The 15042-nt window shown below is 47.0% G+C and overlaps 1 protein-coding gene across 1 annotated transcript in view; it reads right to left on the minus strand.

Moving 5' to 3' along the window:
* The window catches only part of SAE1 (SUMO1 activating enzyme subunit 1), a 60456-nt gene extending 50694 nt beyond the window's left edge, over positions 1 to 9762 (minus strand). The window contains exon 1 of the mRNA XM_040252451.1: positions 9545 to 9762. Coding sequence (XP_040108385.1) covers positions 9545 to 9642 — 98 coding nt within the window. The 5' untranslated portion in view covers positions 9643 to 9762. The remainder of the gene's footprint in view (positions 1 to 9544) is intronic.
* Between the last annotated feature and the right edge of the window lie 5280 nt (positions 9763 to 15042).

The following is a 15042-nucleotide window of genomic DNA, read 5'->3' on the forward strand; positions in this document are numbered from 1 at the left end:
TACCTGGCACACAGTCAGCACTTAAAGAACGTCGGCTCTCATTACTCACTCTAAGGCAGCAATTGCCTTCTGGGAATCAAGCCTACAGAAATATTCAGGTGGGCCAAAACCAGGCACACTGATGTTCGCGGCAGCATGGGCCACCACCCTACCCTGGCCTCCGCTTCTCACCTGTAAAACCGCAACACCCTGATACCGGGCCTCCCTGCCCCCATCCCTGCCCCCCACAAGCCACTGTCCCCATCTCAGGAAGAGAGAGCTCCGCCACCAGATCGTGCCACTCTCCCGCTCAGTCCCTTCAATGGTGCCCAGGCAAGCTTGGTACTGTCAGCCCTGCCACCTCATCCAACTCTCGCCCTTGGTAATTGCCTACAGCTCGGCTGGCCGTCCCTGATCCTAGAAAGCACCACCATGTCGGCTCCCGCTGCTGGATTCTGGCATTAGCTGTTCTCTCTGCTTCTTCCCCTACCTCATCACATGACCTGTTCTTCAGGTCTCAGCTCAACTGTTTCCATCTTAAGAGAGGTCCACACTGGCCACCTCATCCAAAGTAGGTCCACATCTGGAGTTATGCTATTTGTTCATGTGTTCACTGCTCATTCCTCCATTAGAGTGTAAGCAAGCTTCAGAAACCACACAATCTCTAGTGTCTGTGATTGTGCTTGGAAATATATTACAGTGTTAATCCAGTGGCTGTTACAGATACAGCAAAAGAAATCCCAGCAGAATTATACAAACCTGGTAGATAGCAAAATAGCACAAAAAAATAAATAAATAAATAAACAACAACAAAGAATAGTTAACACTCAGTGAACACTCACACTACCTGCCAACCACTGTTTTAAACTCTTCACGTGTATTATATCATTTAACCCTCATGAGGATCTCATGAGCTGGTACCTTGCTTCCCTATTCTGGAGCTGAGAAAACAGAGACTAAGAAGTGAACTAGCTTACACAGTGGTTACACAGCTTAAAGTAACTGACAGAACTAGCTAGTAGAGAAGGGCAACAAGGTACAGTGATTGAGACGGTGGGCTCAGAGGCCACCTTGAAAGCAGGACTCCATCTTGGGCTGGATTGTGGACTTTGAGTTATATGCCCAGTATCTGTGGAAACGACATACCAACTGGAAAACCAGACTCCGGGGATGGAAGATCCCCAGGGCTTGTATCTAGACTCTCCTTCTCCTAAAAGAATACCCTAATTATCTGCGTAACCAAATAGAATCACAAATTCTGTTATGCTTATTGGGGTATGACCACAGACCTATTGATAATTGTCCACTGTTAGCTGCCTAGACTTAAGGCATATGAATCCCGGGTTAACTTTGATTGTATCTTTCTTTTCCTTTGTTCAGACTAGTTTCAGGGAATTTGGGGAGGTGGCTTTGGGCACGTACACTTAGGGTTTATAAGGTTTTCACTAAAACTGGTCAAGGTCCTTGGCTAAGAGGAGACTCTGCCTTGAACCCATCGGTGTAATAAACTCCATTCCACTATCTGCACTGTTTTACTGAATGAGTTTGTTTCCCTGAACGCAAGGCTACAACATTATTAGTCTCATTTTACAGATAAGGCTGAGAGTGTCAGATAAAATTATGCAGCCCCGCCCTCGCCACATCCATGCCCCTAATTCCTGGGATCCATGAATAAATTATATCATGACAAAAGGAATTTTGCTGATGTGATCAAATTAAGCATTTGGGGGGGAGGGGCAGGGGTAATTATCCTGGATTTTCCAGGTGGGTCCAAATAATCACAAGGGTCCTTTAGAGAGGGAGACAGAAGGGTCAGAAGTGGCAAGGTGAAGACAAAAGCAAAGGTTTTGCTCAGAGAAGAGAGGCTTGAAGATGCTCTGGAGATGAAGGAAGGGGCCACAAGTCAAGGAATGCATGTGGCTTCTAGACATTAGAAAAATCAAGCAAACAAATTCTTCCCAGAGCCTCCAGAGAGCACAGCCCTGCCTTGACTTTCATTTAGCCCAGGGAAACCGATTCCAAACTTCTGACCTCCAGAATTTGGGCTGTTATAGGCCACTAAATTTGTGGTAATCATTACAGCTGCCAAAAGGAAACTGACCCACTGAGGCACGGAGTTCTTAGGGACCTTGCTGAAGATAAAACAGCTACCCAACAGGCATTATTTTGTCTGCCACTCTCAGCTTCCTTTATCTACAAAATGAGACTAATAATACTACTGATCTTGCAAAGTTAATATATATAAGTTGCTCAGACATTCAAAAACTGTGTTTTTTGGGTGGTTTTTTTGGCCATGCCACAGTGAGGCATGTGGGATCTTAGCAAAGCAGATATCAACTTGCGCAATACTGCTCCAGAGTCTGCTCATAAAGTTACATGCCTCTCAGGACTTCCCTGGCGGTCCAGTAAGGCTCCACACTTCCAAAACAGGAGGCGCAGGTTCAATTCCTGGTCTGAGGGCTAAGATTCCATATGACTCGGGGCCAAAAAACCAAAACATAAAAGAGCAACAGTATTGTAAGAAATTCAGTAAAGACTTTAAAAACGGTCCACATAAGACAATCTTTGGAAAAAATAAAGTTATATGCCTCTCTACAGCAAATCAATGTAAAGTCACATTATGACATATTGTGTACAGTCCATCAGTAACAATGACAGTAATTACTACCCACAGAGGGCTCACAGGGTGCCAGGCACCAAGCAAGGTATGTACATACAGTGCCTCACTGAAACCTTGATTATGGCTCACCATTTTTCTCTCTCAGAAAGCACAAACACTCTAAATGTTCCATATAGTTTCTCTCCCTAAAAGACAAGGTGGCTCCACGGGCCCCAGCATGGGCCATTATGTTTCCATAGGAAAGTGTTCATGCTTGCCTTGAGAAAGGAAAAATACAGGTTCAGCAAAGATGTCCAAGCTCTCACAGCTAATGGGTGCCCAGCACTGGGGATCCAAATTCAGTTTTAACCAGGATCTGTGCTTTTCTTTCCCTCTCTCATCGTCTCCCCCATGCTGCCTGGCATGTTGTTGTTCAGTCGTGTCTGACTCTTTGTGACCTCATGGGCTGCAGCACACCAGGCCTCCCTGTCCTCCACCATCTCCCGGAGCTTGCTCACACTCGTGTCCACTGAGTTGGTGATGCCACCCAACCAACTGGTCCTCTGTCATCCTCCTCTCCTTCTGCCTTTAATCTTTCCCAGCATCAGGGTCTTTTCCAATGAGGATAAAGTAGGTTCTAAATAAGTATTTGTGGATTCACTCCCCTCTAACTTCTACCATAGAAATACCTTTTAAATTTCTGGAAAGGAAGGAACCAATCTTTATACCACAATCTGAATTCACAAAACATACTGCAAAGTAAGTCAAGCCAATGAACTTCACTCATGATTAAAAATTCTGAAGACTACCAAATTCACGTTCAAACCACGTTTATTGAGAGTCTAATGCAAAAATCTTGTATAGGACTATTTCTAGTAGGGCAAACACAAAGTCCCCAAGGACAGGCATATCTGAGGAACAGAGGGGTTCAAGGACAGACAGCTTGAATGGAGCAAGCCAGGGAGATGCAGGCAAGGACAGACAGGCAGGGCAAGAAGGGCACCAGATTTAAAAGATCTGAGCACTCAGAAAATCACTGGGAAGGCTTTGAGAAGGAATGTTAAGATGTCTGTTTTTCACTTAAATCAGTTTGGCTACTAAGTGGAGGATGGATTATAAGGAGTCAAGAGTGGAATGGGGAGACCAAGGAACTGTAGAGGTGATCTGAGATGATGAGTGTAATGAAAAAAGGCAGATGAGAGAACCTTGAAGCAGAGCCCTGAGGGCTTCCCAGGAGACTGGACGAAGACAGAAAGGACAGAGATGAATAAAGAGCTCCTAGGTTTCTGGTCAGTGCAACCAGATAAATGATGGGACCACTTGGCAGATTTGACCATTTCCTGCTTCAAAAAATTCTTCTCTTTTTCAATCAACAGTACAGTTGTTGTTGTTTAATTGCTAAGTCATATACAACTCTTTGTGACCCCATGCCAGGCTCCTCTGTCCATGGGACTTCCCAGGCATGGCTGCCATGCCCTCCTCCAGGGAGTCTTCCTGACCCGGCACTAGAACCAAGCCTCCTGCATCTCCCGCACTGGCAGGTGGATTCTTACTGCTGAGACACCAGGGAAGACCCACAGTACAGTACTTGGTGTTCCCCACCTCAATCTGCTTGGGCAAACCTGCTCCTCCCACAGTCTAGCTTGTCCTTCTGGAGTTTCCTGGCATCCCACTGACACCTGCTGTATCTTATTTATCACAACCCATTTCCTATTTAGTTCCTTGTCTTTTGTTGCTGTAACTTATATTTGTCAAAGAATGGTAGTTAGAATTCACTGAATGCTTTCTGTGCATGGACCCTATTCGTGCTTCATCTCATTTCTCAATTTAATTTTTTTTTTTTTTGCTGCACTGTACAGCATGTAGGATCTTAGTTCCCCAACCAGGGACTGAACCCAGATCCTTCACAGTGAAAGCCAGGAGTCCTAAGCACTGGCCCGCCAGGGAAGTCCCATCTTTCTCAAAAATCTTATAATGTAGATTCTGTTATTTTCATTTGATAAGTGAGAAAACTGAAGCACAGAGAAGTTAAGAAATGTATCCAAGGTTAGATAACTAAGAAGTTCTGGATTCAAACTCAACTACTAATCACTAGAAAATGGATCCTTATATGAAACCACCAGGACTGGCTTCCAGTACAGGCTCAGTGACTTTCATGACAACTAGGTGCCCATGGAACCAACTCAAGTGCTGTCTCAACAGCAGCTGTGTAGGATGATGAGTGTTTCAAAATAGCAAAGTTTTTGGGAGTCCCAATCCTGTAAGGTTAAAACTTCAACACTGAGTCCTTAAAGATTTAGTCACACTCACCCCTCCTCTGTGCACATGTGGGACCTAAGGCCAAGGAACTGTGTGACGCACCCGAGGCCAGAGAGCCAGCGAGCACAGCTGGGAATTGAACCCAGGTTTCTGGACTTCCCAGGTCTTTGCCGCCTACAACCGTTCCATCCACTCAACAAAGCACTGGGAATTTCACAGCGACAGGTCAAAGTCCACATCTCAATTATCGGACATTTCAAAGCGACTACCCTCACAAAGCTTATCTTCTACTTCTCTCTTCCACGGCACCTTCCTTCTTCACTCTGAGACGGGGATAAATGGGCCTCTGGTTCGAAACGCAGTGCAAAAACTACTGAAGCACATGGTCTGAGAACGACCAGGGCTGCTAGCTTCAATGCTCTCCTTTATGTTACTCTAATTGAAAGAATGAGCTCCTCCAGGGTAGCAAATGAGCTATCATGGAAACCGGCAGTGAACCTGAAGTTACCAGCTTAGATAGAAGTCCCACTTCTATTTACTTGGTGTGTGACCTTGGGAGAGCTGGCTCCCTTCCCTGAACCTCAACCACAACATGGGCTGGGCACACACCAAGAGCTGCAAACTCACATGCTTAGGGCCGGGCAGTTCCATCAGTGATTGAAGCAGAGCTGATGGAGACCATGGCCACATAAGCTCTCTGTAAGACAAACAGCCTCCACTTCGATCCAACCGATGTAGGGATGTCTGACCTTATTGTCCGACCTTAACTACTTTTCAAAAGACAGAAATCAGAAACTGTGACATCCCCAAATGTGGGGAGCGTGGGGAGTAGTTGGGAGACAGAGACATTTTCCCAACTTCTCATTAAAAAATTCCAACATACAGAAAAATAGAGAGTTAATATTTTACCCTGCTGGCTTTACCCATGTGCTGACAAGGCAGCCCTTCACACCTTTAGCTTGCAGCTCCAAAAATATGATGTTCTCCTTCATAACCACACTACTATCACATCTAGAAAATAATTCCCCAAATTGTCTAACAGGACTGAATACTCAAATTTCCCCTATTGTCTAAAAGATATTTTTTTAGAGAAGTTTTCTTTTTGAACGAGGATCCAATTAGGATCACACCTTGCATTTGGCTCCACCACTTTACTCTCTTAATTGAGAACAGTCCCACTGCTTGCTTTTTCCATGACACTGACTTCTGGAAGAGAACCAGGGCAGCTGTCTTGTAAAATGTCCACATCCTGGACATCTCATCATTACCTCAACAGTGTCCTTTAACCTGTTCCCCTGTTCTCTAAAAACATGATTAGGGTAAAATACATTTGGTAGGAAAACATCAAAGATGATGCATTAAGGTTCTTATATCATCACATCAGAAAATACATTATTAAATATTTCTAAGTGAGGTCGATTTTATTCTTTCCATGCTCAAATTGTCCCAAATTTGGCCACTTCTTTTAGAATTTTTAATGCTGGCAACTAATTTCAAAAAAATTAAAACACTGTATGAGAGATACACCCGTTTTTAACCTCCAGACTCAGTTCCCCTGAAGGCCATTTTTATTATGATTTCTCTCCCTTACAATTCTCTGACAACCCCGGTCCAACATGACAGAGTCAGAGGCAAACCTGTAGCCAGAATGCAGTTGTCGACTCCCAGGCTGCTTTCTATTGCACGAAGTTACTCCAGTCTCCGAAGCTCTCCTATCCCCACCTGGAGTTCCCTTAGAGACGAATCAGTTTGCTTTGTGGTGCTTCCTTCGTTTCTGAACAGAGGAAGAAACCACTGCCTTCCTTCTCCAAAGAGCTGCTATGAGACTTGAGAGCATTTTATCAACTCTGTGAGACTGTCTACAAATCTATAGCTCTCAAATGATAGGTAACCCCTTCCTTCCCCCAGGACCCTCAGCCAACCCTTTTCAGGTTCTCCACTAAGCTTAGTACATTTCCATCTCCTCAGAATAACTCCAACCTCCCAAGAATTCCTTACCCTGACTCTGATTTGCCCCTTAGGTCTTCTCTCCCTCAAGAGCCCCCATCCATCCTTTATTGCTCCTCAGATAAATCACGGGTTCCGAAGCCTCTGACAGCTCCCTCACTAATTCTAGTTAAATCCTCACCGACACTATACCACTTCAAATAAGACAGACCTGCTGTTCCCAAACCCTTGGATCAATCCTTCCAGAACACCCAGGATTCGCGTCCCAATTCTTTAGGACCTCCTAACACTTCAATCCTTCAATCAGGTGACCCTAAGTTCAATCCACCCCACCTATGTCTTCAAGCCCATTCTCATTATTTATCAATCATCTACTTCAGGTGCGTCCAACCCTCAGACCAATGCTTACTAATACCTCATGATGTACCTTCCTCCACAATCACAGAAGATTCCAGAATGAGCCTGAAGTAACCCCCACCTCACCCCCAACACACACACTCTCACCAAAAAATTCTACAAGCTCTCACCCCTCAAACTAAATTCTCGTGACCTGCCTGCCTCCCCAATCCTTCAATCAAGTAATTCTCCACTTTGTATGCCCTCACATCACATAATCACTCCCCATCACCCAGACCTCATTACTGAACTCAATCACTCTTACACTGCTACTTATATGTCTACTAGTAAACAGTTAAAACCTAAGTCCAAAAGCAAACTCCCGATTCTTCCCACCACACCTCCAGTTTCCCCACCTCTCTCAGTAAAGGCACTTCCATCTTTCCACTTGCTTAGGCCCAAAACCTTGGAGGCATCCTTGAGTTCTGTGTTTCACACCCCACACATTGAATCCTTCAGCAAAGCCTGTCCCCTCTACCTTCAAATTGTAAGAATCTATATTTGACCCCTTCACTAGAGTTCCCTGGTGGCTCAGAGGTTAAAGCGTCTGCCTGCAATGTGGGAGACCTGGGTTCAATCCCTGGGTCAGGAAGATCCCCTGGAGAAGGAAATGGCAACCCACTCCAGTCAGTATTCTTGCCTGGAGAATCCCATGGACGGAAGAGCCTGGTGGGCTACCGTCCACGGGGTCGCAAAGAGTCGGACACGACTGAGCGACTTCACTTCACTAGAGTTCCAAGCGGTCACTACTTCCATCTCAAGGGGATTACCACAGCTACCTCCTAACCAGAATCCTTCTTCCCACTTCTGCACACTTGAACAGAGAAGAGTGATCCTTTTCAAACACAAAGCAGATCGTGTTACTTCTCTGGCTCAAAACTCTCCAACAGGTTCCTCAGCACTTAGTATTAAAAAGCTTCCCCAGATTTGGTTCCAGCCACTTTTGTTGCTCTATTTTGCCAAGCATGCCCTGGCCTCCAGGATTTTGCTGTTCTCTGAGGTTAAAAGGTCCTTCGAGATGACCACACAGCTCTTTGCCTCCTTCCTTGCATACAGAACCGAGGCTCAGTGTTACCTCTCAGATAACTCCCCTGGCCACCCTATCAAAGCAGCCCTCCCACTAACACAACACTGTAAAGCAACTATACTCCAGTAAAACAAAAGGGGGGGGGGGACGGTTTCCCTGGTGGCTCAGTGGTGAAGAACCCCTCTACCAACAAAGGATTTGATCCCTGATCCAGGGAAGATTCTACATGCCACCGAGCAACTAAGCCTGTGCGCCACAACTAAGCCCTAGCTCTAGAGCCCAGGAGACACAACTACTGAAGCCTGAGAACCCTAGAGGCCCCGCTCTGCACCAAGAAAAGTCCCCACAATGAGAAGCCCACAGAGCAAGGAAGACCCAGCACAGCCAAAAATAAATAAATTTTTAAAACAGCTCTTCCACCTCACCATCCTTTGTTGATCCTCTTTTCCTGCTTTATTTTTTCTCCCTGGCTCTTGCATTGCCCAATATTTTGCTATTTCTTTAGGTTTACTGCCTTCCCCACAAGAATGTAGTCTCCATCGTTCACTGACACCCACTCAGTGCCTACAACGGTGTCTGTGGTAGGTGCTCAATAAATATCTGATCAAATCCATCGCCTCTTTCAAAGACTTCATCCCCTCGGAAAATTACTTGCCCAAGACGAAGGTATGCCCAATCCTGTCCTCTCTGGAGACATCCCCAGATCTACACAGAAGAAGCCTCTTCGGGTACCTCCAGCGCCCCGAGACCCTCCGAGCCTCTCGGGATGCCCACTTGAAATAAAGTACTCCAAAATTCCTCAAAACAAAACAAAACAAAACAAAAAAAGCCCTCATTCTCTCAGACTGGCCCACCACTTAGAGGCCACAAGAACGAATGCAAGTTCGCATCTGTTTGGCTCGCCAGTCTCCCCCAGCGGCCAGCCGAGACGAGGTTCCTGGTACCTATGAATGAATCAACTATGCCCTCCCCCCGCAACTTCACCGTTTCCAGGCATTCCTCCCTTCTCCTATTCCCTAAGCCCGCAACCCCGATCCAAATCCCACCATCACTCCCTTCGGGCGTCGAGTCCCTGAACCTCCCCTTCGAGAGGCCGCCAACCCCTCGGAATGACCCTCCCACCAACTGGGACGTCCCTGCTTCCCAAAGCTTCTGAGGAAGCAGACCAAATCTACCCCCTCCAGTCCTCTCAGGAGGGCGCCCACGCCTGAAACGATTCCCGCCTCCTCTTTTCAAATTAAACCGTCCGGCTCCCCGAAGACCGCCAACGCCTCAGGCCAGACGCCCCCTGCAGATCCTCAACCCACCCCCCCACCACAAGCCGCACCAGCCCTGACCGTTTCTGGGCCTCCAATCCCCAAAGACGGATCTGCCGGTCATACTGCGCCGCCTCCTCCTCGCTGATACCGCCGCCCGCCTCCTCCTTCTCCACCATGGCGCCGGCTCTAGCTGCCTGAGCTCTGGTCCCGCTCCCGGCAACCGCCAGCCGGCCCCACACGCCGCCAACCGCCACCGGCCGCGCGCCTGGGAGGCGTCTGCGCCTGCGCCACGGATGGCGCCTGCGCAGTACCTCCTCCAGCGCCCCACCCCCCCCCGCCCCGGAGTCGAAACCACGTGCACCTCCTTAGCCTCCAAGGCGGGCGGGACACAGCCAGTCACGTGACGGAGTCTGTGGCCAATCCTGGCCAAAAGTCGCCGCGGCTTCTAGCCCCACGGGACTACCCAGGTGGTGGTTTGTAAAGGAAAGGAAAGGAAAGTGAAGTTGCTCAATCTTGTCCGACTCTTTGCGACCCCATGGACCGTAGCAATCCCGTCCCTGGGATTTTACAGGCAACGTTACAGCAGTGGGATGCCATTTCCTTCTCCAGCGGATCTTCCCTACCCAGGGATCGAACCCTGGTGTCCCACATTGCAGGCAGATGCCTTACCGTCTGAGCCACCAGAGAAGCCAGGTTGTCGTTTGCTGCTGCTACTGCTGCTAAGTCGCTTCAGTCTTGTCCGACTCTGCGCGACCCCATAGACGGCAGCCCACCAGGCTCCCCCATCCCTGGAATTCTCCAGACAAGAACACTGGAGTGGGTTGCCATTTCCTTCTCCAATGCATAAAAGTGAAAAGTGAAATTGAAGTCGCTTAGTCGTGTCCGACTCTTAGCGATCCCATGGACTGCAGCCCCCCAGGCTCCTCCGTCCATGGGATTTTCCAGCCAAGAGTACTGGAGTGGGGTGCCATTGCCTTCTCCGAGGTGGTCGTTTATGTGGCTGTAAATCCAGCAAATATAATTAAATCTGCTGAATCCTGGCAACGCGGGCGTTGTGAAATAGAGTGGCAAGTAAAATAGACAAAGCCCTGCCCTCATGGAGCTTACATTACACTGAAGACAGCCCAAATGGGGGAAGGGGGAGGAGAAGTCAGGCCCTCAGTAAATGTTTTGGAAAAAAGTAAAACAGGATATGGGACTAGAGGGTGACGGGAGTGGCCAGAGGAGGTCTCTCAGAAAAGGTGACATTGAGCAGAGAGCAGAAGGAGCTGCAATAACAAGCTATGTAGATGGAGTATTTCTTGGGGTGGTGAGGCCAGCAGGTGCAAAAGCCCTGAAGCTGGCACATATTTGAGGAGCTATGGAGAGGCGGGGAGAAGGCAATGGCACCCCACTCCAGTACTCTTGCCTGGAGAATCCCATGGACGGAGGAGCCTGGCAGGCTGCAGTCCATGGGGTCGCTGAGGGTCGCACACGACTGAGCGACTTCACTTTCACTTTTCACTTTCATGCATTGGAGAAAGAAATGGCAACCCACTCCAGTGTTCTTGCCTGGAGAATCCCAGGGACAGGGGAGCCTGGTGGGCTTCCGTCTATGGGGTCACACAGAGTCGGACATGACTGAAGTGACTTAGCAGCAGCAGCAGCAGCAGCAGCATGGAGAGGGGAGGGCAGATAGAGCAGAGTGAGAGGGTGGCAAATGGCACGAGATTAAATCATAAAATGAAGCAGGTGGGAAATCACTAGGACCTTTTTTTATTGTTTAGTCACTAAACAATAAATGTGGGGCTTCCCTCCGAGTTCAGTCAGTAAAGAATCTGCCTGCAGTGCAGGAGACCAGGGTTCAATTCCTGGGTTGGGAAGATCCCCTGGAAAAGGAAATGGCAGCCCACTCCAGTATTCTTGCCTAGAGAATTCCATGGACAGAGAAGCCTTGTAGGTTAGTCCATGGGGTTGCAAGAGTGGGACACGACTGAGCAACTAAATCACCACCACCACTAAGTTGTGTCTGACTCTTTGCAACCCCAAGGAATGTAACCTACTAGTCTCCTCTGTCCGTGGAATTTTCCAGTCAAGAATGCTGAAGTGGGTTGCCATTTCCTTCTCCAGGGGATCTTCCCAACGCAAGGATTGAACCTATGTCTCATGCATTGGCAGGCGGATTCTTTAGCATTTAGCCACCTGGAAAGCCCCATGTAGGACCTTATAGGCTAGTAATAGCTAATGTGTACTTAGGCAAAGTGCCTTTTTATTGCTCATTCTACAAATATTTATTAATAAATTGTCAACCACCAATCCTTGTGCTAGGGATAGAACAGTGAAAAAGAAAAAACAGTATCTGCCCTCTCAGGGAGCTTAAATGGGCTTTACACGGATTATTTCTCTAACCCTTGGAAGAGTAGATACATTCTTTAATATTCCCATTTCTTAGCTGAAGAGTGTGAGATCCAGCAAAGTTAAGTATTAGTGGCCCGAACAAAGTATTAATATCTTAGGAGTAGTGAAGCTAGGATTCAAACCCAGACCCACATGCTTCCTCAGGAAGTTACACTTCTGGTGGTACATTAAGCTCTTACTATGTTCTCTGACCTCGGAGAAGGCAATGACAACCCACTCCAGTACTCTTGCCTGGAAAATCCCATGGATGGGGAGCCTGGTAGGCTGCAGTCCATGGGGTCATGAAGAGTTGGAGATGACTGAACGACTTCACTTTCACTTTTCACTTTTATGCACTGGAGAAGGAAATGGCAGCCCACTCCAGTGTTCTTGCCTGGAGAATCCCAGGGATGGCAGAGCCTGGTGGGCTGCCGTCTCTCAGGTCGCACAGAGTCGGACACGACTGAAGCGACTTAGCAGCAGCAGCAGCATGTTCTCTGACCTAGTGCTAAAGAAACTGCCTGCCCATCCAGGAGACATAGGAGACATGGGATCAATCCCCGGGTCGGGAAAATCCCCTGGAGGAGGGCATGGCAACCCACTCCAGTATTATTGCCTGGAGAATCCCATGGACAGAGGAGCCTGGGGCTACTGTCCACTGGGTCTCAAAGAGTCAGACAACTGAAGCAGCCTAGCACATAGTCACATGCACACACATGTTCTATGACCTTGCCCAGTGAGGTACCTTCTCTATGAACCTCAGAGATAGATATTTCTTCCCCTTTTGCAATATGACTCTGGGATTCAGAAAAGGGTAGCAATACCTACTGTGTTGGTTATGGTTATGGAACAAATTATATAAGGACTTACAACAATAGATATTTGTTATCTCTTAGAGTTTCTGTGAATCAGGAATTCAGGAGCAGTTTGGAGGGGTAGTTCTGGCTCAAGGTTTTTCATAGGGACGAAGTCAGATTGCAGCTGGGGCTACAACTTTTCTGATGGCTTCGGGTGGGGGAAGATCTCCTTCCAAAATGACTCACTCATGTGGCTGGGAAGTTGATGTTGGCTGATGGCTGGGGACCTCAATTCTTCTCCCTCTGGGACTATCCACCAGCCTGCTAGAGTGTCTTCATGACATACTGACTGGCATACCCCAGAGCAAGTGATCCTCAGAGCCACTTTAAAAGTCACGCGTTCTCACCAGTATGCTATTGGCCACGTACTGGCCAGCTCGGTTTATTGCAGGAGGGGATTATACAAGGGTGTGAATACTAGAGGGCAAAGATCATTTGGGGACCATCCTGGAGGCAAGTTACTCCACTGACTACACATCTTTCGAAAATACAGTGAACAAAGGAAACACCTGCCCTGTGTGGTGCTGACACTCTAGTAGGGAGGACAGACAGTACTTCATCAAAGGCATTCACTATTGCAACTACTCAACAACTATTTACCAAATTCCAACTATGTATTCAACTTTGGGCCAGGCCCTGGGGATACAATCATGATAAACTTGGACACACTCCAGGGAACTCCAGTGGTTAGGTCTCTGCGCTTGCTGTCTGGGGAACTACGATCCCACAAGCCTTGGGGTATGGCCAAAAAAATTAAAAATTTAGGGCTTCCCTGGTGGCTCAGTCGTAAAGAATCCACCTGCCAATGCAGGGGACATGGGTTCAAGCCTTGATCTGGGAAGATCCCATATGCGTTGGAGCAACTAAGCCCGTTCACCACAACTACTGAGCCTGTGCTCTAGAGCCTGAGAGCTCCAACTGCTGAAGCCTCGCACCCTAGAGCCGGTGCTCTGCAAGAGAAGCCACTGTGATGAGAAGCCCACTCACTGTAGCTACAGACTGACCCCGGCTCACAGCAACTAGAGAAAAACCCTCATAGGAACAAACACCCAGCACAGCCAAAAACGAATAAATGTATTTTTTAATTAAAAAAATAAAAGAAATAGAACTTTGAGAAAGAGACAAGAAAAGGGAGATATGACAGTATCTGACTTAATGTAGGAGTCAGGAAAAGATATTTTGAGAGTGTAAACTTTCAGCTGAGATTTGCAGTCAATAAAGATTGAAACTACCAAACCAGCGAAAGAACCCCAAGCTGAGAGCATGGCTTCCCCTGCCAAGACCCAGAGTCTGAGTTAATTCTCTTTGTCTGACTCCTTGAGAGTCTCTCCTTGGCCCTCACCACCGCCTCTCCCTCCCAGACTTTCTGTGGGAGGGGTAAAACATGTCCTCAAATCTTTTGATATTCTTCATTTGTATTGGGAGGGAGGGAAGGAATCTAGATCTCCTGTCCTTGAATCTGTGCTCTACGGCTGCTTGATTAATAATATATGATAGAAGTGAATGCTAGGCCAATGTTTGGGTCCAGCCCTTAAGAAATGGGCAACCTCCCTTTGAAAAAGCGAAACTTTGAATTATCATAGGACCCAGCATTTCCATTTGCAGAGACTCAAACAGATATTTGTATGCCAATCTTTATGACAACAATTATTCACAAAAGCCAAATGTGAAACAACCCAATCCATCCATCAAGTGATGAGTGGATTTTAAAAAAATGTGGTAAAACAATACAATGAAAAAATATTCACCCATAAAAAGGATGAAGCACTGATACAGGCCATAACTTGGATGAACCTTGAGAATATTATGTTAATTGAAAGAACTCAGGTACAAAAGGTGATGAAAGAAGAATTAGGCAGTGGTGATGGCTGTCTGACATTTAACATACTTAATTCCATTGAATTGTACATTTGAAAATGATTTGAAATAAAAAAATGAGTAAAATTTTTAAAAATTAATAATGTAATATACCCAAAGAGACTGAATTGTACACTTAAAAAAAATATTTATGTATTTGGCTGCGTCAAGTCTTAGCTGTGGCATTGGGGATATAGTTCCCTGACCAACGATTGAACTCTGGCCTCTTGCATTGAGAGTGCAGAATGTTAGCCACTGGACCACCAGGGAAGTCCCTGAATTGTACACTTTCAATGAGGGAATTGCATAGTGTGTGAATATCTCAGTGAAGCTGTTTTTAAAAAAGGAAGTGGTCAACTTCCACTATCTGTTTCTTGGGACGCTTGTTCTTAACCCCAGCTTCCACGCTAGTAGAAGCCAAAACAGCCTATGGAGAAGTCTTACATGGAAAGGGACCAAAGCTTCTGACCCTCGGCCAGGCCGACA

This window comes from Oryx dammah, unplaced genomic scaffold, assembly GCF_014754425.2.
Source record: "Oryx dammah isolate SB20612 unplaced genomic scaffold, SCBI_Odam_1.1 HiC_scaffold_13, whole genome shotgun sequence".
Classification (NCBI taxonomy): Eukaryota; Metazoa; Chordata; class Mammalia; order Artiodactyla; family Bovidae; genus Oryx; species Oryx dammah.